The sequence below is a fragment of the Salmo trutta genome, chromosome 14, assembly GCF_901001165.1.
Source record: "Salmo trutta chromosome 14, fSalTru1.1, whole genome shotgun sequence".
In the NCBI taxonomy this organism is placed as follows: domain Eukaryota; kingdom Metazoa; phylum Chordata; class Actinopteri; order Salmoniformes; family Salmonidae; genus Salmo; species Salmo trutta.
The window spans coordinates 47998403-48019487 of record NC_042970.1 but is presented as its reverse complement, the minus strand read 5'-3'; the positions used below and the strand labels follow the sequence as shown (position 1 = coordinate 48019487).

General features: G+C 46.4%; 1 protein-coding gene across 1 annotated transcript in view; it reads left to right on the top strand.

The window, feature by feature from the left end:
• LOC115147826 (plexin-A1-like) overlaps positions 1-21085 on the top strand; it is a 62411-nt gene that overhangs the window by 29119 nt on the left and 12207 nt on the right. Inside the window, exon 2 of the mRNA XM_029690106.1 lies at positions 17582-18981. Within this exon, the coding sequence (XP_029545966.1) occupies positions 17800-18981 (1182 nt within the window). The 5' untranslated portion in view covers positions 17582-17799. The remainder of the gene's footprint in view (positions 1-17581; positions 18982-21085) is intronic.

The following is a 21085-nucleotide window of genomic DNA, read 5'->3' as shown; positions in this document are numbered from 1 at the left end:
TCATAGTTTTGATGTCTTCACTATTATTCTACAATGTAGAAAATTGTAAAAATAAAGAAACCCTGGAATGAGTAGTGCTGTGTGTATGTATAAGTTATAAGTCCAATAATGGATGTAGCAACTACAGATTTCCCCTTTAAGTCTATCAAGTGTGCAGGTTTGAGCGTGTGTTCATTAGGCCTACAGATTTATATTTTTTTTATCAGAATGAATTAGATTGAGCAATAAAAGTCTCACTTTTATTCCATAGGCTGGGACCCACACAATGCAGCTATTTCAAGAGTGCATTTTTCACTGGCTGTCCATTAGTTTCAAATACAATGATTGTCAGCTTAAACATCTTGAATTCAACCATTTATTGGGTTCAAATACACATTTAGATTTGAGAACAGCCATCCACAGCAACCACAATCTGTAAGGTGCAAATAGCTAGATGAGAGAGCAGCAGTGTGATTCACATCAATGCGCGATGTAAACTCAGCAAAAAAAGAAATGTCCTCTCACTGTCAACTGCGTTTATTTTCAGCAAACTTAACATGTGTAAATATTAGTATGAACATAAGATTCAGCAACTGAGACATAAACTGAACAAGTTCCACAGACATGTGACTAACAGAAATGGAATAATGTGTCCCTGAACAAAGGGGGAGGGTCAAAATCAAAAGTAACAGTCAGTATCTGGTGTGGCCACCAGCTGCATTAAGTACTGCAGTGCATCTCCTCCTCATGGACTGCACCAGATTTGCCAGTTATTGCTGTGAGATGTTACCCCACTCTTCCACCAAGGCACCTGCAAGTTCCCGGACAGTTCTGGGGGGAATGGCCCTAGCCCTCACCCTCCGATCCAACAGGTCCCAAACGTGCTCAATAGGATTGAGATACGGGCTCTTGCTGGCCATGGCAGAACACTGACATTTCTGTCTTGCAGGAAATCAAGCACAGAACGAGCAGTGTAGCTGGTGTAATTGTCATGCTGCAGGGTCATGTCAGGATGAGTCTGCAGGAAGGTTACCACATGAGGCAGGAGGATGTCTTCCCTGTAACGCACAGCATTGAGATTGCCTGCTATGACAACAAGCTCAGTCCAATGATGCTGTGACCCTCCACCTCCAAATCGATCCCGCTCCAGAGTACAGGCCTCGGTGTATCGGTCATTCCTTCAATGATAAACACAAATCCGACCATCACCCCTGGTGAGACAACCACGACTTGTCAGTGAAACACACTTTTTGCCAGTCCTGTCTGGTCCAGCGACAGTGGGTTTGTGATGGCTGGTGAGGACCTGCCTTACAACAGGTCTACAAGTCCTCAGTCCAGCCTCTCTCAGCCTATTGCGGACAGTCTGAGCACTGATTGAGGGATTGTGGGTTCCTGGTGTAACTTGGGCAGTTGTTGTTGCCATCCTATACCTGTCCCGTAGGTCTGATGTTTGGATGTACCGATCCTGTGCCGGTTATGTTCTTGCACGTGGTCTCCCGCTGCGAGGATGATCAGCTGTCCATCCTGTCTCTCTTTAGCGCGGTCTTAAAGAGAGACAGGATGTACGGACATTGCAATTTATTGCCCTGGCCACATCTGCAGTCCACATGCATCCTTGCAGCATGCCTAAGGCACGTTCATGCAGATGAGCAGGGACCCTGTGCATCTTTCTATTGGTGTTTTTCAGAGTCAGTAGAAAGGCCTTTTCAGTGTCCTAAGTTTTCGTAACTGTGACCTAAATTGCCTACCATCTGTTAGTGTCTTATCGACCGTTCCACAGGTATATGTTCATTAATTGTTTGTTTCATTGAACAAGCATGGGAAACAGTGTTTAAACCCTTTACAATGAAGATCTGTGAAGTTATTTGGATTTTTACGAATTTTCTTTGAAAGACAGGGTCCTGAAAAAGGGGCTTTTCTTTTTTTTGCCGAGTTTAGATATGAATAATAAATGATATCCGTATCGCCGTAGACGACACCACTGCTGTCGTCCTTACCGCCAAGCGTTCATTAAAGTTGGATAATCTTTGGATGTCGACAGCAGTCGCACCATTGGAAGACACAGCTTGGACTGTAGCCTGCAAAAGCCTATTCCTGCTTTTTTCCCCCGCGATCATCAAACACATTTGGGGTGTCATCATAGTTTTCTCTGACTTGTGTTAAAAGTTAAACGTGCATCTTTTTTCAATGCTGATTTGAATGTCATTGAGGGAACAGGGAAGTGTTCCTCATTTTGTTCCCCTGCAAACATCCTTTCTGAATTTAAAAGTAATCCTTCAAGTAATCATCTCGTTTTTCAAAAGTATCTATAATCGGATTACATGTAATCCGTTGCTCCCCAACCCTGTCTGAGGTACAGTATCAAGTCAGCTCAAGTCAAATGCTGCCTCATAACATTTATAACCCGGTCTTAAACGTCATCAATCGCTGTCAACAGCCTATGAAAGCAGCGATACGGTAAAAGGCAACAAATGGATGCATATATAGCCTTTCATCCTTGTTCTGTTCTCCATCATCGTTGCATCAGGCGTTTCCCTTGTTGCTACTAACGCCATCTACTTTAGCACTTAGAGCTGAGAGGCATTTGAAGCAACATTAACGGCTATCGGCAGCTGTTAACTGCACCGAAACGCAGGCACAAATAATGCTGTCATATTTTCCAATCTCTTCATAAGTGCTGCGAAATATGGGAAGGTATAGTGGAAATGATTGGCGGCTGCCGGGTGGGCTAGTCCCTTGGGCTATTGGGGGAAACATGGCAGGTCATTTGCCTTGGCTGTTTGGGTGATAAATGTGCCCTCCACTGCTGCTCTGGGCTGGATATGCAAAGTGTAAGAAGCTTATTCACTGTAGTGTTGAGAAAGTAGCAGATAGAAATGTAATGACTAGAGCTGACCTAATTTCCCTTTCCTATATGGCAGAGAATCGTGTCTGGTTCTAGATAAAGGGTATGCATTTGGATGTCCCGGAATATTTTAATTGTAAGCCCCTGGTTTCTCTGTACCAGCTCTCCCTCTTCTATAGAGGTACATAGATGGGATCCCTCTTCTCTCCTTTTTACTCCTCCTCCTCTTCCTCCTTACCTTCTGCATTCCTGTCACTCACCGTTCCTCCTCTCATCCCCCCACCTCTCCTTATCTGTTTTCCTCATTTGTGGGCACGTTTCTTTCTTTCAAATGTGTGTCTCGCTCTTCTTTTGTCTTGTTTCTCTCTCTGTCGCCATTCTCCAATGAAACACACACTGACACTTGTTTACACTAGGCTCAACATTATTAATTACCCAGTGTTTGGCGTTGAAAGAATGGCTGAAAGCAATACTAATGAATTTGTCTCTCTTTGTGTCCTTTTCTTTTGTCAACTGCTCAACCCTCCCTCCCTCCCCTCCTTTTCCCGCCGTCTGACTCACAATGGCCGTTGTTACTCATTCTGCGGTCTGGCCTGCCTGCCACTTGGGACAGCTCAAACCAGTGGAGCGGTGTGGCCCAAACTAGTGCCAATGCATCTGTAGCATCACAGCTGGTTCAGAGAAACTTTGCCTGTTAGCTCCCAGAGCTAATGCCTAGACTTTAGCTCAGCAGTATTGTAAAATGTAGACGGCCAGGGTTCAAACCGAGTTGATCGAACATGCACATCATTTGTCCGGTTCAAGTTTTTTATTGGACGTTGGAAAGATGAAGCGCTCTTACAAACAAGTATTGTTTGAAAGTTTCATAAACCTTGTCTGCCCACTAGCTCATAAAGTCAGTTGGCCCTCTGATGCACAAACTGCTCTCCTCTTATCACAATCTTACACTTTCTGCCTCACTGGTTACCTCTAAAAGGTATGTCTAGCTTGTCTCACCTCCCTTCTGTCTCGTTCACTCTCTTTCCCGCCCATGTTCTGTCTCGCTCTTTAAAACAAATGTTCCTCTACCCCCCTCCTCCCTCAGTTTAGGCTACCTCCCCCACCCTCTCTCTCTCTCTCTCTCTCTCTCTCTCTCTCTCTCTCTCTCTCTCTCTCTCATCCCCTCTATAGCAGGGCATTGGAGCGTGCAGCGCTGTGCGACGCGCTTGACTGGGAATATGTGCTGATGAGTAGTGGAAAGGCAGGAAACTGCCTGAGCTCATAGGCCTCCGTCTGTTTCTCCTCCCACTGAGCTCCATTTCTCTCCCTCCATCCCTATCTCCATCTGAATATTCAGTTGCTCCAAACAGAGCCCCAAAGCTACATGCCTAACTAGCTTGGTGAAAGTTTATATTCAGATGAGCATTCGCTCATAGTAGACTGCACACACCCTCAGTCATATGGCATACACAGTCTTCATGGAGAGAGAGGGCTGTCTGTGGTCGTGGCACCTAACTACAACGACATTAAAATTACACAACACGTCGAGTCATAGCGTAAGGAGAAAGGCTGCATTTACTCAGGCAGCCCAATTGTGTTTATTGCCACTTATTGGTTCATGTGACCAATCAGATCCAGGTTTTTCCCCAATAATTGGGTGAAAGATCAAAATAGGGCTGCCTGTGTAAATGCGTCCATAAAAACACGGTAATGCGAACCCGTTGTGAATGCAGCCTGATAATGCGTGCTGTCAGTGCTGGGCAGGGTCGTTTTGCTGTTCTAATCAGAGTGTGTGATCTTAGCTCACTGTGATCTGGTGGATGAGCTAATGGGGAGGAGACTATGGTTTGGCAATATTAAGATTTTCTCTCTCTCAATGTCGGATGATCTGGGCCTCCGGTGTGTAAACAAAGACGACCGTTGTATAATTTCTCTCCGTTCTGATATGAATATGACTTGCATTTTTGTGCACGCTGGCTGGCTTCCTCCCGCCGCGCTACTTCATGATCAAACTATTCATTTTAAATTCCGTTGTTTTTGAATAACCTAAAAACATGATAGGCTTAAGGTAATAAGGAGGGGTAGAACAAACCGTAGCAAGGTAGAACATCTAGTAGTAGTTTGAACACACCTTAGAGTTGAGCAAAGCTTCGTCAAAAACAGATGGATGCGTCCCTCCTTGCCGTTGTGAACGGCTAAAAGCAAAATCCTACTAATTACAATAGCCTATCAAAAGCGTTAAGACAAATGACAGTTATGAGGAGTATTTCCAAAATAGGCTATTCTAAAAAAAAAAAAAAAAAAATAGCGCTTAATATCAGGAAGTTGCCGCTTTCACATGTCAAAGTCTGACTATGGGCGATCCTCTATCACAGATTTATTTTGAATGGCATATTACAGGCAACGGGAAGTCAAATGGAGCAAACAATATCTAGATGTAATAATCGAATGAGAAGTCAAAGTAACTCACAGCTGCGCAAAGTTTATGAAATAAACGATGTGTAGAGTAGTTCTATTTCCTTAGTCTATTATTAGCCATGTATAGAACCTACCTACATAGCAGGTTTTACGGTAGGAAAATGAACATTCTTACTGGCAGCATTTACCAGACATTTAGGAAATGTACGGGTGTTGTGCTGAAAATCTATCCTCGGTGTCAGAATCCCTCCACCCTTCGCGGGAACGTGTACGCACACAATTCTTCATTGCTGCGACTTGCTTGCTAGTTGAGATTTCTGATCACGTTAGGCTGCGTTTCATTTTATTTTTTATGGTGGTTTGATCGCGGGGTAGGCACTAGTAATGTCTGCAGTTTTCGGTTTGGCTTTTTGTTTCAAGTGTATTGGTCTATAAATAAATCTCTTTGCCAAAATTGGTCATCTCTCCCACGTCTTATTTGACTTGTAGTTGTTCTGAATTGTTTATTGCTTGCTTACATTTTACTCCCTCCTCTGTTTAATATAACACGCATACATTAATTATTCATTTCGGTTGCCTATCCTGACGTGAAGTTGGTTCTGTAGAAAATATTTGACTCTGTGTGCCACAGAAAGTATTTGACTCTAGCCACAAATGAAGGAAATTAGAAGGGGGGGGGGGGGGGGTTCGGCAGGTAAGAAAATGTCCTTTTTTTTCGCCACAACACCGGATCCATAAGCATTGGTACCGTAGGCCGATTAGGACATCCACCCACATTTCTCAGAATGCCAGAAATCACGTTTTAGTGTGTGGTAATTCATCTTAACAGAACATGAAACTCGAATGCAACACCGTGCGTCAGTCTTACCGAATTCCCATGAGCAATTTGAAGATGTTACTATTGATAGGCTGCGCGTTCCTAAGTCTAAGGGAAGGTTTCCCTGATGTGAATTGAATTGCCAAAATGATATAATCTAATTAGCTTACTCCCATCTATACAGGAAAAAATTATAATAATAATAATAATAGGGTACTACACAAAAAGGGCATGATTTGGCCACAGAGGATCATTAGCCTTTAAAAAGTAAACTGTGGATTGTTTTAAATCGTGTAGTTTACAGTCGGAAGGGCCTGCAATTTGGACAGAGGGTGCAGCAAATGCCAAATAGATGATTGTTGAGTTGTGACTGTCAGTGAAAAGCAGAGGCCAGGCATATGGCAATATTTTAAAAACACAGTTGCGAAAAAACACTTTGGAAAACAAGTGACTATTGCCATCTGAGAAGAAATTTAGGCTGATCCAAATCAGCCTAGGTCTACACTAAGCCACTACGCGCTGCATTGAGGTATTTTTGCAAAAAGTGATTGAGATATTGTTAGACAAAATTATTTGTTATCAACATAATCACATTAGGAATAGTATCAAATAAAATGTATTTGTCACATACACATGGTTAGCAGGTGTTAATGCAAGTGTAGCGAAATGCTTGTTCTTGTAGTTCCGACCATGCAGTAGTATATCTAACAAATATCTAATAGTAGGCTATCTTACCTAAGTCTACAAATGTGAGGATGCATGGAATGCTTTATTATAAAGGTGACATTTTATGGGAAAGATTTGCTTCCCTGAACTTCAAACCCACATGCTAGAATAACTGCCTACGTGCACTTTTCCTCAGCCGACAGGACTAGTAACGAAAAGCAAAACCACTAGCCTATGTTTTCTACTATCCCCCATTAGTAGAAAAGTTCACCTGTTCTATTGGTCAACTTGTCGTTCTATGCGAGAAATAAATAGCCTATCCCAAACAGACTCTGGGACAGTTGTGGGACGTTCATACAACGCACATTCATACAACCAGTAGGCCTAAGGTACATCCCAAAAAACTTTATCGGCTTAATTGTTTTTCACTGGTTAACTGAAACCCTGCTACATAGAAGCCTGGGCCTGAGAGAGGAAGATTTAATCATTGAATAATTAACCAGTTCTGGGGACAGCCCATCACATGACGCACAGCCGTGATTGTCTGTCTTGCACATCGGCGCACGCACCTCGTTCATGGCACAAATCCAACAGAGAGAAATAGGCTACTAAAAAAAGATTGGACTGAAATCTATTTTGTCACGATTCCTCACATCCCACCCGTAGCATTTTTATATATATTTTATATATATTTTTTCAAACTTGGGGGGGGGGGGGGCGAAACCATCATATATCACAATGTTTTATGGGTACTTATTCACGATAGTACAAAGGTTGACATCGCCCAACGCTAAACTAGGCAAACTGTTTTGTTCAGTCAATGAATAGAGTCATTTAGGACTATTTGCTTTTCTCGCATGGACTAGCCTGGTTATACTTTTTATTCATTTCTTATGACGATCGTCTCCATGTTTGTGTGCACATGTTTCAAGTATCATTCCTGATGCTGGAGATATGAAGTCTGGACCAAACTATTGGTTTGTGAACAACAATATTATTATTATTATTATTATTATTATTAAAAAAAATAAATGTAAACCCCCCAGTCCTCAGCTCTTCCTCAGTTCTAGACCAACTTCAACACGTTGTCTAGACGTTCTCTATCTCTACTGGTGATATCAGGCTTTCCCTCATTTGCTGAAATATTTGTCAATAGCCTGTTATTGTTTTAAAAAAAAATGCAGACCTATTCCAATACAAGCCAGCCATTAATCTCACCCCTCGATGCAGTAACCATTTGGCCAGTGGAAAACGCAGCTATCAACGCAGGCGGTGCTCTTAAAAAATATGAAGTCAAAGGAAGGAAACATTTACGACCGAATAAAAGACAGCAAATGATTCCTTTTAATGTCGTTCCCCCTTGGAGCGACTATTTTCCTCCTGTCCTAGCGGGATTTAAAATGGCTACGGCCGCCTTTACGACAGTCCGTGTTTGGGAGCAGTCGGGAGCGACGGCGTGTCTCGTGGAGCGCGAGCCTTCGCGTTGAGAGCCCTGGGTGTCGAAGTCAGTGGAGCTCATATATGGACATGGAGAGAGAAAGAGATGAGAAAACATAATAGGAGGGTGAATCAAGACACTGGTATTTTCTCACGGCACTTCATGAGTGGAAGGCTGCGTTCCATTACAATCGACTCTGTGGGCCGAACAACTAATGTTATGGAGGAATTCGATGGAGTTCACGTCAGGGGAAGCACCATGTGAGGTCCAAACTGGTATGTTTAGTTTGTGACTAATGTAATAACTCGCTGACTTGCGTGCAGTGTTGTTGTTCCCGTAAGATAAACGCTAACCAACACAAACATACAAAAGACTGGCACATTCAAACGGTGGCAACAAGTTCCACAGTTCATGCTGAGGCGTCAGGAACCCAGAGCTGGCGCTCACTGCAGCTGTTGAGGCGTAAATACTGCTGAATGAGTGGTCGCATAAAACCTGCTCACATGTAAAATACCCATGCATAGATCACACACACAAGTACGATGAGATGAAATAAACCCTCGTAGTTTGTTCAGAATATCTGACTGCGCCCGGGTCATTCCTTCCTTCCTTGACAAATCCTTGGTGAAGGTGGGGTGGAGAGAATCAGTGGGGGAGAGGGAAATGAGCTGCGGAAGAGCGATACAGACAGAGGGGGGAAAGCGGGAGGAAGACAGGAGGTAGAAGAGAATGTATGAGTGAGATGGACATAGAGGTAGAGGGTGAGAGGGAAATGAACAGAGCAGGTAAGGGGTGAGATAAGTGAACCGAGGGAAGGCTTAATGATGCTTCACACTAGGGCTGTGTTCAATCATTCAGTGTCCAGTCACTGGAAAAAAAACTTAGTTGGCCTTCTTCACAGGTTAATAATCTTTGAGTGGTATTCATTTGTCCAGTTGGGTGACATCATCGGAAACATTCCAAAGTTGAATTTGGTGTCCCACAAGGTTCTGTGCTTGGACCCATATTATTTCCTTTACCCATATTATTTGTGCCTCCCTTGTGGCGCAGCGGTTTAAGGTACTGCATCGCATTGCTAGAGGCGTCATTACAGACCCGAGTTTGATCCCAGGCTGTGTCGCAGCTTGCCGCGACCAGTAGGCCCATGAAGGGGCGCACAATTGGCCCAGGGTCGTCCGGGTTTGGGGAGGGTTTGGCCGGTCGGGATGTCCTTGTCCCATCGCGCTCTAGCGACTCCTTGTGGCGGGCCGGGCAAGTGCATGCTGACTTCGGTCGCCAGCTGTCCGGTGTTTCCTCCGACACATTGGTGCGGCTGGCTACCGGGTTAAGCGAGCAGTGTGTCAAGAAGCAGCGCTGCTTGGTGTGGTCGTGTTTTGGAGGATGCATGGTAGTTACAGCGATGGGACAAGACTGTAACTAACAATTTGGATATCACGAAATTGGGAAGAAAAAGGGGTAAAAAGTAACCCCCCCAACAACAAAAACATGTGTGGCCAGAGCCGTGTTCCAGAGGATTCAATTTTCAGAACATTTGAAGGTGGAAATGTCTTGTAGAGAACTGAGACAGTACCCGATTCTACATGTTGACAGACAAGCATGCATGTTCCATATGTATATTGTTATGTGAATATTCTGTAAGGTTACACCGCACTGAATGTGACCTAGGGTGAGGCTGTTAGGGGCGGGGCGAGTGCAACACCTGTCGTGCACTGCTTGCATTCCTATCGGCAACGCCTCATAACGTTTCAACGCTCTGAATGTAACCCCAGCCTATCTCTAACTCTGTCCCCAATTTTAAGAGGTTGCAGTAGGGTAGCGGCGTTGGGGTGGGGCAGTGTACACTACCTCCCGTTCACCCCCCCCTTCCTCTGTCCCAGAGGCAGGACAGCGACAACTGGAGCCTTTGATGCTGAGAGAGCCAGCCTTTATACATATGCACGTACACACACACACACACACACACACACACACACCGGTGTGCTCAAAGTCCCGTCTGTCACAACATAATCCTGTTTACCTCTTAAACACAAGTGTGCATTTCAAGGTGTGTGTGTGTGGAGGATGTAAAGGAGGCCCCTGTGTGTCAGCTGTCACCCACTTGTAGAACCAACACTCGTCCCCCAATCAAGCACACACAACACTTACCTTCATGCAACACTGCCCCTCGGGGAATAACACCTCGGTTTGTAATAATGTAGTTCCTATCGTCATCCTCTAGTCTAGGTATATTCTAAATCATGTTCTGGTTTAGCTCTGGGAGACCAGCTGAGTAGACTGGAATTGCACAAAATCGAGTCGGTTTTGCAAGTTGCACTTCCATCCCCTGATCTGGGTTCAGCGTCTTGACGGTTAACGTCTTCAAAAAAAAACTTGCTCTAGACCTTTCTTTGGCAGAGCATCTGCGGAGGGAATGGCACAACGCTTGCCCTCAACTACAGAGATTTACATTGGCATTAAAATCACTCCCGAGTTCCTTTTTATCACCCTCAGCCTTGCCAGTCAGCTCTTCTCCTTGCAAAGTTTGCCCTACAAAACATATCCTCCACCGTTAATATTAAATCACAGATCTGATATACTGACACCGAGTAGGCATTCACTGCCGTTCAATGACTTGAATTGTAAAACCTTTTTTTTTTTTTTTTTTTTTTTACGATGCATTTTTGATTAAAAGACGTTACGACGATTCACTGGCGGGAATCTCGTCTGTGACTTAATTACCTCAAGTACCTGAAATACAACCCCCTTTCCTCAACTCATCACCCAACTCTAAGTAGTCACTCGATGGAGGTGTGTTTTCTCCTTATTGCCCAGGGGAGTAGTATATTTCATGTGCGTACGTCCATATGCCGATTGTGCTTCCGGCCGTGGTTGAGATTTAACCCACGGAAGGGGAGATTAAGTAGGGGGTTGGGGTTTGTTCTCCTTCCCCCTCTACCCACTCAGAGAACCCCGAAGGCAAATCCCTTAGCGTGTTGTCTTAAGGCTCAGATACGCTAATAGAGTTTGCTGGCCGAGAGAACTTGGCACCTCTGAGCGTAATTTGCGCACCGGTTTTACATGTAGAACCGCTTGGGGGAAGAGAAAAAAAAATGGCGTCAGTCAGACTGCAGCGGGTGGTCCCTAAAACCTAGATACATATGTGCAAGCCTTTAGAGTGCCTGGTAAAGATAAGAGCTTGAGAGACTTGCCCACTCAATCTATATGAGTGTCTTTGTGTGCTAGGCTAGTGTTGTGTGTGTGTGTATATGAGTGTGAGGGGCATATGCATGTTATACCTGTGGTTATATAGCCTAGTATTCAGGCTACGGCTATTAGTGGGGTGCGAGCAGGTACGTGCGTGTGTGTCGTGAACCATTACTTCTCCACCTCCCTGTGTCGGTCTGTGTCTCTGTGTCGGTCTGTGTCTCTGTGTCGGTCTGTGTCTCTGTGTCGGTCTGTGTCTCTGTGTCGGTCTGTGTCGGTCTGTGTCGGTCTGTGTCGGTCTTGGTCTGTGTCGGTCTTGGTCTGTGTCTGTCTTGGTCTGTGTCTGTCTTGGTCTGTGTCTGTCTTGGTCTGTCTCTGTCTTGGTCTGTCTCTGTCTTGGTCTGTCTCTGTCTCTATGTCTCGGTCTGTGTCTGTCTGTCTCTGTCTCTATGTCTCGGTCTGTGTCTGTCTGTCTCTGTCTCTATGTCTCGGTCTGTGTCTGTCTCGGTCTGTGTCTGTCTCGGTCTGTGTCTGTCTCTGTCTGTGTCTGTCTCTGTCTCGGTCTGTCTCTGTCTCGGTCTGTCTCTGTCTCGGTCTGTCTCTGTCTCGGTCTGTGTCTGTCTCTGTCTCGGTCTGTCTCTGTCTGTGTCTGTGTCTGTCTCTGTGTCGGTCTCTGTCTGTCGTCCCCCTACCCCCACTCCAATCTTCCTGCTGCAGCATCCGTCCGGCGACGCTTGGTTTTTTCTACAATCAAATGAATGATTTAAAAAAATTTTTTTTTTAACATCAGCAGTTGTCACAAAGTGCTTATGCAGATACTCAGCCTAAAACCCCCAGAGAGCAAGCAATGCAGTTACAGAAGCACCGCCGGCCCACGTGACCCACGTAGCAAAATGCAGCGAGGAGAGAATTTGCTTGAGCTTTACGTGTGGAGTCAGATGCGTGGGCTTTTTCTGCTCTCCCCCGCTAGCGGCGAGTGCTATAATTGATATGCCACCGGCAATAAATCAGCCGGCCGCTGGTGCCAAGCTGGGGGCCATTATCTGAACGCACAGGTATAGCGTCGAGGAGCTGTATGCGACTGGCTGCCTGGCTACTTTGCATAGGCGCGAGAGCATGTAGAGCTAAGAGAGCGAGAGTGGATTTATGAATTCTGTTTGTTTTAGTCCCCTGCCCCCCTCTTCAAATTCTTCTGGGGGTCACACACACACAGACATATATATACACACACACACACACACCAGTCTGTATCATTTCCTCAGATCCCCCTCCGCCGCTAAGCCCAAACACTGTTAACCCAAATAAACAAATTGAAAACCAATCAATCACTGTACTGTTTTTGCCTTTTCTATATTACTTGATTGTGATAACAGTGCAGGCCTAGATGTCACTCTAGGTTCTCAACCAACGGGTTAAAAAAAGCGAGTCTCGCAAAAGTCCCAAATGATTGACACGTTTCCCTGATCTTCCCCGCCAAATATGGTGCTCAGCCTTGTTCTACAGCCTTTTCATTTCGACATGGCAGAGGAAATTGAAACTGAAGAGGTGAGAAAGGAAGAGGGGGAAAATTGAAAAACGACAGAGGAAATCTGTACGAACCTGGAAGTGCTGGCAGATTCTTTATCGGGGAGAGATTGTGACAATTTCCTCATCTGTCAAGCCATTCCATCAAGACCCAGGGGAGTTGAGTGTAATACATTTGTTTTGTCCATTATCAACTTGCTCGCTCCTCTCCCATCTCACGCTAACTCAGGGATGGGGCCATAGGCTTCAGCCAGGCATGCTTTTTTTTTCTGCCAACTCCTAGAATTAGCTCTTATAGAATTAGCCTTTTAGTGAGCTGCCATTTAAAAAAATATATAATTTTTTGCAATAGCATGAGTTGGACACGGACGGTCTACCGTGATAGCGTTTCCCTTATTACTCGGGTAGATTACGACCAGCTAGGGACCCAGGCACGTGCAATTTGTTGCGCCACTCACGCTCTGTTACGTCAAGTCGTGTCGGCTGAAGATGAAGAGGACTTACTGTAGAGACGACCTTTTTACAGGTCTCCTCTTTTTTTTTCTCTCCCTCTCGTTCGTTCACGGGAATGACAAACGAAAATGAGCTCGCCGCCACGCTTTAAATTTGACATCTGCTCTCGGTGGAAGAAATTATATATTTTTTTCTAGGATGACTTCTCACTTTATTGCGCCTGCTTATGTTGGAGAGGCTTCGACACAGGCAGAGGAGTTTTATTAGTAGATGCACAACCGTATGGCGGTGTGTGCATTTATTGAACCTAGGTTTTCTGTTGGCGGAAGCTACATTAGGATTTCCCACGTCCTTTATTTAAATGCAGGTGGCGCCGCGATTTGAAATGCCAGCGCGTTTCTCATCTGTGTTGTGGCCTCTCCTCCAGATGTTCTCCTTTTTAAAAAATTTTCTCGCTTTTTCTTTCTATCTCCTTTATCTCTCTCTCTCTCTCTCGCGCCCCCTCTCTCTCTCTCTCTCGCGCCCCCCTCTCTCTCTCTCTCGCGCCCCCTCTCTCTCTCTCTCGCGCCCCCTCTCTCTCTCTCGCGCCCCCTCTCTCTCTCTCTCTCGCGCCCCCCTCTCTCTCTCTCTCTCGCGCCCCCCTCTCTCTCTCTCTCTCTCGCGCCCCCCTCTCTCTCTCGCGCCCCCTCTCTCTCTCTCTCGCGCCCCCTCTCTCTCTCTCTCGCGCCCCCTCTCTCTCTCTCTCGCGCCCCCTCTTTCTCTCTCGCCCCCTTTCTCTCTTGCGCTCTCTCTCGCCCCTCCCTCTCTTTCCCCCTTTCTCTCGCTCTTTTTCTCGCTCTCCCTCCCTCCACAGCATATTCATCTTGTCCAGGCTTTCATTTGTGGAAATTGGATGACACAAACTCCCCTGAACCTCGCTGCTACCAGAGCTATGGTTTGCAATTCCACCGGCTAGCTTTTAGGGTTGTCTGATTGTGTGCATTTTTCCGAACCGAAACACTTCCCCCTAAATCTCCCTCCAATGTACACGCATGGACACACACATACACACAGTCATTTGTTAACTGACCGTACTACCTCCATGCGTTCTTGGGGACTAATTGACACACAGGCCAACCCCTCAAATCACTCCCCGGAGGAAAACCGAAGATAAGGGAAGGAAGAATTGACTTATTATTCCTTCCCTCTTTCTCTTCCATTTTAGATTTTCTCTATATCTCATGTTTTTGTTCCTACCTCCCATCTCTTCCTCCCTCCCTCACGGCTCTTCGTCCCTCCCGCCATCGTCTCTCTCGTCTTTCCCGGTTCGGTCATAAAATAACCCTCTGCCGACACTTTCATAGTCTAGGTGAAATTAAGCCGGGCCTCTGAGAGTTGCCGCACACATTTTGCGTAATCAGCATTTACAGGAAAACTAATGTCCCGGTATCGCCGGAACATGATTGGTCTGTCAAGCAGCGCTGAGATGGGCCAACTCAAACTCTCTATCATTGGCACTAGAAGTCACCCACAAGGGGAAAAAAAGTCTATCCATTACTTCTACCTCCCCGTCAATCAATCCCCCCCATCCCTCCTCTCCCATCAATCCCACCCATCCCTCCTCTCCCATCAATCCCCCCATCCCTTCTCTCCCATCAATCCCACCCATCCCTCCTCTCCCATCAATCCCACCCATCCCTCCTCTCCCATCAATCCTCTTCTCCCATCATGGGCCCGGGAACGTTGGCTCAGACAATTAGAGGTTCCTTTGGTTTGGATGGGAAGCAGATCTTTAGGGGCTCCTGAGTGGCGCAGCGGTCTAAGGCACTGGTTTGATTCCAGGCTGTATCACAACTGGCCCGTGATTGGGAGTCCCATAGGGCTGCGCACAACTTGCCCAGCATCATCCAGGTTTGGCCGGGGTAGGACTACATTGTAAATAACAATTTGTTCAACCTCTTACATCTACACGTTCCGCTAGCGGAACGTCTGCTCCACTATCCAATGATGGGCGGGGCGCGAAATTCAAACTCCTCTAAATCCGAAAACTTACACTTTTCAAACATATGACTATTTTACAGCTATTTAAAGACAAGACTCTCCTTTATCTAACCAAACTGTCCGATTTCAAAAGGGCTTTACAGCGAAAGCAAAACATTAGAATATGTCAGCAGAGTACCCAGCCAGAAATATTCAGACACCCATTTTTCAAGCTAGCATATCATGTCACATAAACCCAAACCATAGCTAAATGCAGCACTAACCTTTTATGATCTTCATCAGATGACACACCTAGGACATTATGTTATACAATACATGCATGTCTGTTCAATCAAGTTCATATTTATATCAAAAACCAGCTTTTTACATTAGCATGTGACGTTCAGAACTAGCATTCCCACCGAACACTTCCGGTGATTTTACTAAATTACTCACGATAAACGTTCACAAAAAGCATAACAATTATTTTAAGAATTATAGATACAGAACTCCTCTATGCACTCGATATGTCCGATTTTAAAATAGCTTTTCGGATGAAGCACATTTTGCAATAATCTAAGTACATAGCCCGGCATTACAGGGCTAGCTATTTAGACACCCTGCAAGTTTAGCCTTCACCAAAATCACATTTCCTATAAGAAAAATGTTCTTACCTTGCTTGTTCTTCGTCAGAATACACTGCCAGGACTTCTACTTCAATAACAAATGTAGGTTTGGTCCCAAATAATCCATCGTTATGTTCCATCAAGACGTTTTGTTCGTGCGTTCTAGACACTATCCCAGCGCTAAATCTCGGCCACGAGCATGACGCAAAATATGACAAAAAAATTCTAAATATTCCATTACCGTACTTCGAAGCATGTCAACCGCTGTTTAAAACCAATTTTTATGCAATTTATCTCGTAGAGAAGCGATAATATTCCGACCGGGAATCTGCCTGTCTGTAAACTGAGGGAAAAACCGAAAGCCGGGGCGGGTCGCGAGCGGAAGGCTTAGTCCATTGAGTGACCACTCAGCTTTTGCTCTCGTGTGCTTCAGCCAGGGCTTTGAATTACGTCATTCCTGTTTTTCCCGGGCTCTGAGACTCCATTGTTGACGTGCGAAGTGTCACGTAAGAGCAGAGATCCTTTGTAAACGATAGAGATAATAAAGAAGGGCAAGAAATGTTCAGACAGGGTACTTCCTGAACAGAAGCATCTCAGGTTTTTGCCTGCCATAGGAGTTCTGTTATACTCACAGACACCATTCAAACAGTTTCAGAAACTTTGGAGTGTTTTCTCTCCAAAGCTAATAATTATATGCATATTGTAGTTTCTGGGCAGGACTAATAATCAGATTAAATCGGGTACGTTTTTTATCCAGCCGTGAAAATACTGCCCCCTAGCCATAAGAGGTTAACTGACTTGCCTAGTTAAATGAAGGTTAAATAAATAAAAATATATATTTTTGCATTTAACTGCTAGGTGTGGATGACTGGGTTGGGTGGGCGAGATAGCGAGAGAAGCTTTGGCTGGAGTGGAAATGGGAATTGTATTGTTGGAACCGCAACAACAATGACAACAACAACAGCAATTAATCTCTCTGAGACGTGTGCAGTATACTTTTGTCTCGTCTCGATCCATCTCATTCTTTAATTTCCCTTTTTTTTCTAGCTTGCATTGTTCTCTACATTCCCGATGGAGCATAATGACCATGAATCATAATTTTTAGTCAACCTCCCTCAGGGTAGCAAACATCTTTTGGCCATCAGAGAGCTGCGGATCTGCCACAGAGTAACTGAGAACCATACCTTGGTGCTATTGACAGAGTAAGGGCCTAATTAGGAGAAGAGGGGGATGCTGGGTAGTTTGCTGATACTGCATGCAACGGGGAGGCCTGGGAGGGAGCAGACCTGGATACAAATTGTGTGGCGTCAATAGAAGTGTGCCACCTCTGGGGATTTTCTCAGCAGAACTTCTCCAAACCCCTGACTATACTGTTGAACATGTGAAATATTAACATGCTCGATGTTGTGTGTCTCTTAATTCATCGCAGTGTGACTCGCGTTATTGTACTGTGCGTTGTGTAATACCCCTGAAGCTCTCGCTAGCTATCACCCTTCATAATTGAATCTAGTCACGGATATGCCCTACAGGCCTGAGTTTGTGTCATTTATTCATCTGGTGTGGTTGAATGTCGTCTTGACTTTTGTCTAAACTTGGCAGTGTATCTCGTGTGCTTTCAGGTTCCCCGGCTGATGCATAATCAATAGGTAATGTTCCATCGCCTCTCATAATGTGTTTTTTTTGTTGCCTTGCAGGGCTCCTACCAATGCCGCTGTGGATGATGCTCTGGATGACAGCTCCGAACGCAGAGAAAAGGACACCGGATCAATAGGAGCTTTTCCCCCCTTCCCTCGGCCAATCCATTCTCCTTCCAGGGGAATATAGCTAAACACAAACAGAGCCGGACTAGGTGCTGGAGTGAACCCACCTCCCCCATCCCTTCCCCCAGCCTTGCCTCCCGCAAGTCCCAGATATGTGGCCCATACAGAGGTCACTCGCTGCCCCTCGTCTGGGGAACCTGCTCCTTCTTGGGGTACTAGTCCTCTTGGTAGGCCCATCCCAAACAGGAGGCCAACCCCAGGCCTTCAAAACCTTCTACCCGCCCGATTGGGGACTGACACACCTGGCCATCCACAACAAGACGGGCGAGGTCTACGTCGGCTCGGTCAACTGGATCTTCAAGCTCTCCAGCAACCTCACCAAGCTGCGGAGCCACATGACGGGACCCGTGGTGGACAATGAGAAGTGCTACCCCCCGCCCAGCGTCCAGTCCTGCCCCCACGACCTGGCCCAGACCAGCAATGTCAACAAGCTGCTGCTCATTGACTACGCCCAGAACCGGCTCATTGCCTGCGGCAGCACCTCCCAGGGTATCTGCCAGTTTTTAAGGCTGGACGACCTGTTCAAGCTGGGCGAGCCGCACCACCGCAAGGAGCACTACCTGTCCAGCGTGGCCGAGTCCGGCACCATGTCCGGGGTCATCATCACCTCCCCGCATGGCCCCGCCAGCAAGCTCTTCATCGGCACGCCCATCGACGGCAAGTCTGAGTACTTCCCCACGCTCTCCAGCCGCAAGCTGATGGCCAATGAGGAGAACGCCGACATGTTCAGCTTCGTCTACCAGGACGAGTTTGTCTCCTCGCAGCTAAAGATCCCTTCGGACACTCTCAGCAAATTCCCCGCCTTCGACATCTATTACATCTACAGCTTCAGCAGCGAGCAGTTTGTCTACTACCTGACCATGCAGCTGGACACTCAGCTCACCTCGCCAGATGCCTCTGGCGAACAGTTCTTCACCTCCAAGATCGTCCGTCTCTGCGTGGATGACCCTAAGTTCTACTCGTACGTAGAGTTCCCCATTGGCTGCACCAAGGATGGTGTGGAGTACCGCCTCATCCAGGACGCTTACCTCAGCCGGCCCGGGAAGCAGTTGGCCGACTCTTTAAGCATTTCCGAAGATGAGGACATCCTGTTCACGGTCTTCTCCCAAGGCCAGAAAAACCGGGCCAAACCACCCAAGGAGTCGGCCCTGTGCCTGTTCACGCTGCGCCGCATCAAGGAGAAGATCAAGGAGCGCATCCAGTCCTGCTACAGGGGAGAGGGAAGGCTGTCGCTGCCCTGGTTGCTCAACAAGGAGCTGGCCTGCATCAACTCGGTGAGTCCTGCGACCCTCATAACGCCACTCATCTCGATCTGATTCTCTGATTCAATTCACTGCCCTTCAATTCTGATATGTCAGATATGTCACTCACATTAAATTCACTTTGATTCTTATTATTCACCATGCTCTTTTCAGAGAGCATTGAACAAAAGGCCTAAGCTCTGTAATGGCTGACCTTGTGGTCTCACTGGAGATCTGTCAAACTTGAGGAGACCGTAGTTACAACCACCCTGCAATTATCAGGGTTTTGCTTCAGACAGTGGTGATGAATACATGGGTCTTCCTCAACACGCCTCTGCCATGATGCTGGCATTTAGCTTTATTCCCCTTCCACCACTTCTCCCTGGGGCCATCTGTAGACCAGTCGTAATTAGAGAGGAAGTGCTGAAGCATCGTGACTCTGAGCCTGGTTCTCACTCTCTTCCTGGAACCACTGAGTGCTTTGATTTAGTCCAACAGAGATATCATTAGCCCAGTCCCCAGGATTTGTGAAATGTCACTCAAATGACACATACACACACAAATTCATTGAGAGAGGGTTGATCGCATGATGTCTGCAGTACTAGGCCCCTCGGGGAAGACAGAGGCTTGGCTGGGTTTCTCCTACTGATCTACGGCGCATGGCCGCACATGCTTTAGAGGGCACACACCCCGCACCAGGCTGAGATAAACGAAATACACAGGCCTCAGTCCACATCTGTCGCTCTCCGTCGCCCTCTTTTGCCTCCCTTCTCTCTCTCCTCATCTCACTTCTTCTCTTATCCCTTCTCCTTCTCTTCCTTCTTGTCTCTTCCCAACAGTCATCCCGCTTTCTCTCCCTCGCCATGTTCTTTCTCTCCCTCTCCCCATTCTTTCTCGCTTGGACTCCCCCTCCATTTATCCATCTGCAGTCGACTTCTACTTATTTCCTTTGTCGCTCACTCACTTACTCAGCCTGTTAGCTGGCGTTCTCAACCTCTCTCTCTCTCTCTCTCTCTCTCTCTCTCTCTCTCTCTCTCTCTCTCTCTCTCCTTCCTCTTTCATTCATTCTTTCCCTCTTTTTTTGTGCTCTCTTCCCCCCCTTTTCTTAGTCTCTACCACTCTAATGATTAGTTCTTTGATATAGCGTTCTTATTAAACAGCGGCACGGCCCAGCTTAGTGACAGGTGCTACATGCTAATGAAGGCCCTTCTACAGCTGTACGTCGTACACATAATGGACTACGAATGAGTACAGCAGGAGCAACAGCAGGTTACTCTCTCTTACAGTTCATTACCAAGAGTGCACAGGTGCTTGAAAGAAAGGGATGTAGAGATTGGGAAAGGAGGCTGCCGAAAAGCCTGGTCGAGTCGCTCCGTCTGTCGTTTCTAAACATTGAGAGCGGAGAGAAAAAAAAAGAGAGAGGGATTTGTGAATGGCCCAGTTGAGGCACTCAGGGGGGGGTCACCTCGCTCCTCCTCAGCTACAGTTGATTTCCTGTCGTCGTGTTGGGCCTTTCTTTCTCAACTCTTCTCCCCGTGAGTGTTAATTTGTTTACTGACATATTCAATCAATCCTTATCCCAGTCTGCTGTCCCCACATGCTTCAAGAGGGCCACCGTTGTTCCTGTTCCCAAGAAAGCACTCAATTCCGTCATCATGAAGTGCTTTGAGAGACTAGTCAAGGACCATATCACCTCTACCCTACCTGACACCCTAGACCCACTCCAATTTGCTTACCGCCACTATAGGTCCACAGACGACGCAATCGCCATCACACTGCCCTAACCCATCTGGACAAGAGGAATACCTATGTAAGAATGCTCTTCATCGATTACAGCTCAGCATTTAACACCATTGTACCCTGCAAACTCGTCATTAAGCTCGAGACCCTGGGTCTCGACCCCGCCCTATGCAACTGGGTCCTGGACTTCCTGACGGGACGCCCCCAGGTGGTGAGGGTAGGTAACAACATCTCCACCCCGCTGATCCTCAACACTGGGTCCCCACAAAGGTGCGTTCTCAGCCCTCTCCTGTACTCCCTGTTCACCCACGACTGCGTGGCCATGCACGCCTCCAACTCAATCATCAAGTTTGCAGACGACACCACAGTGGTAGGCTTGATTACCAACAACGACGAG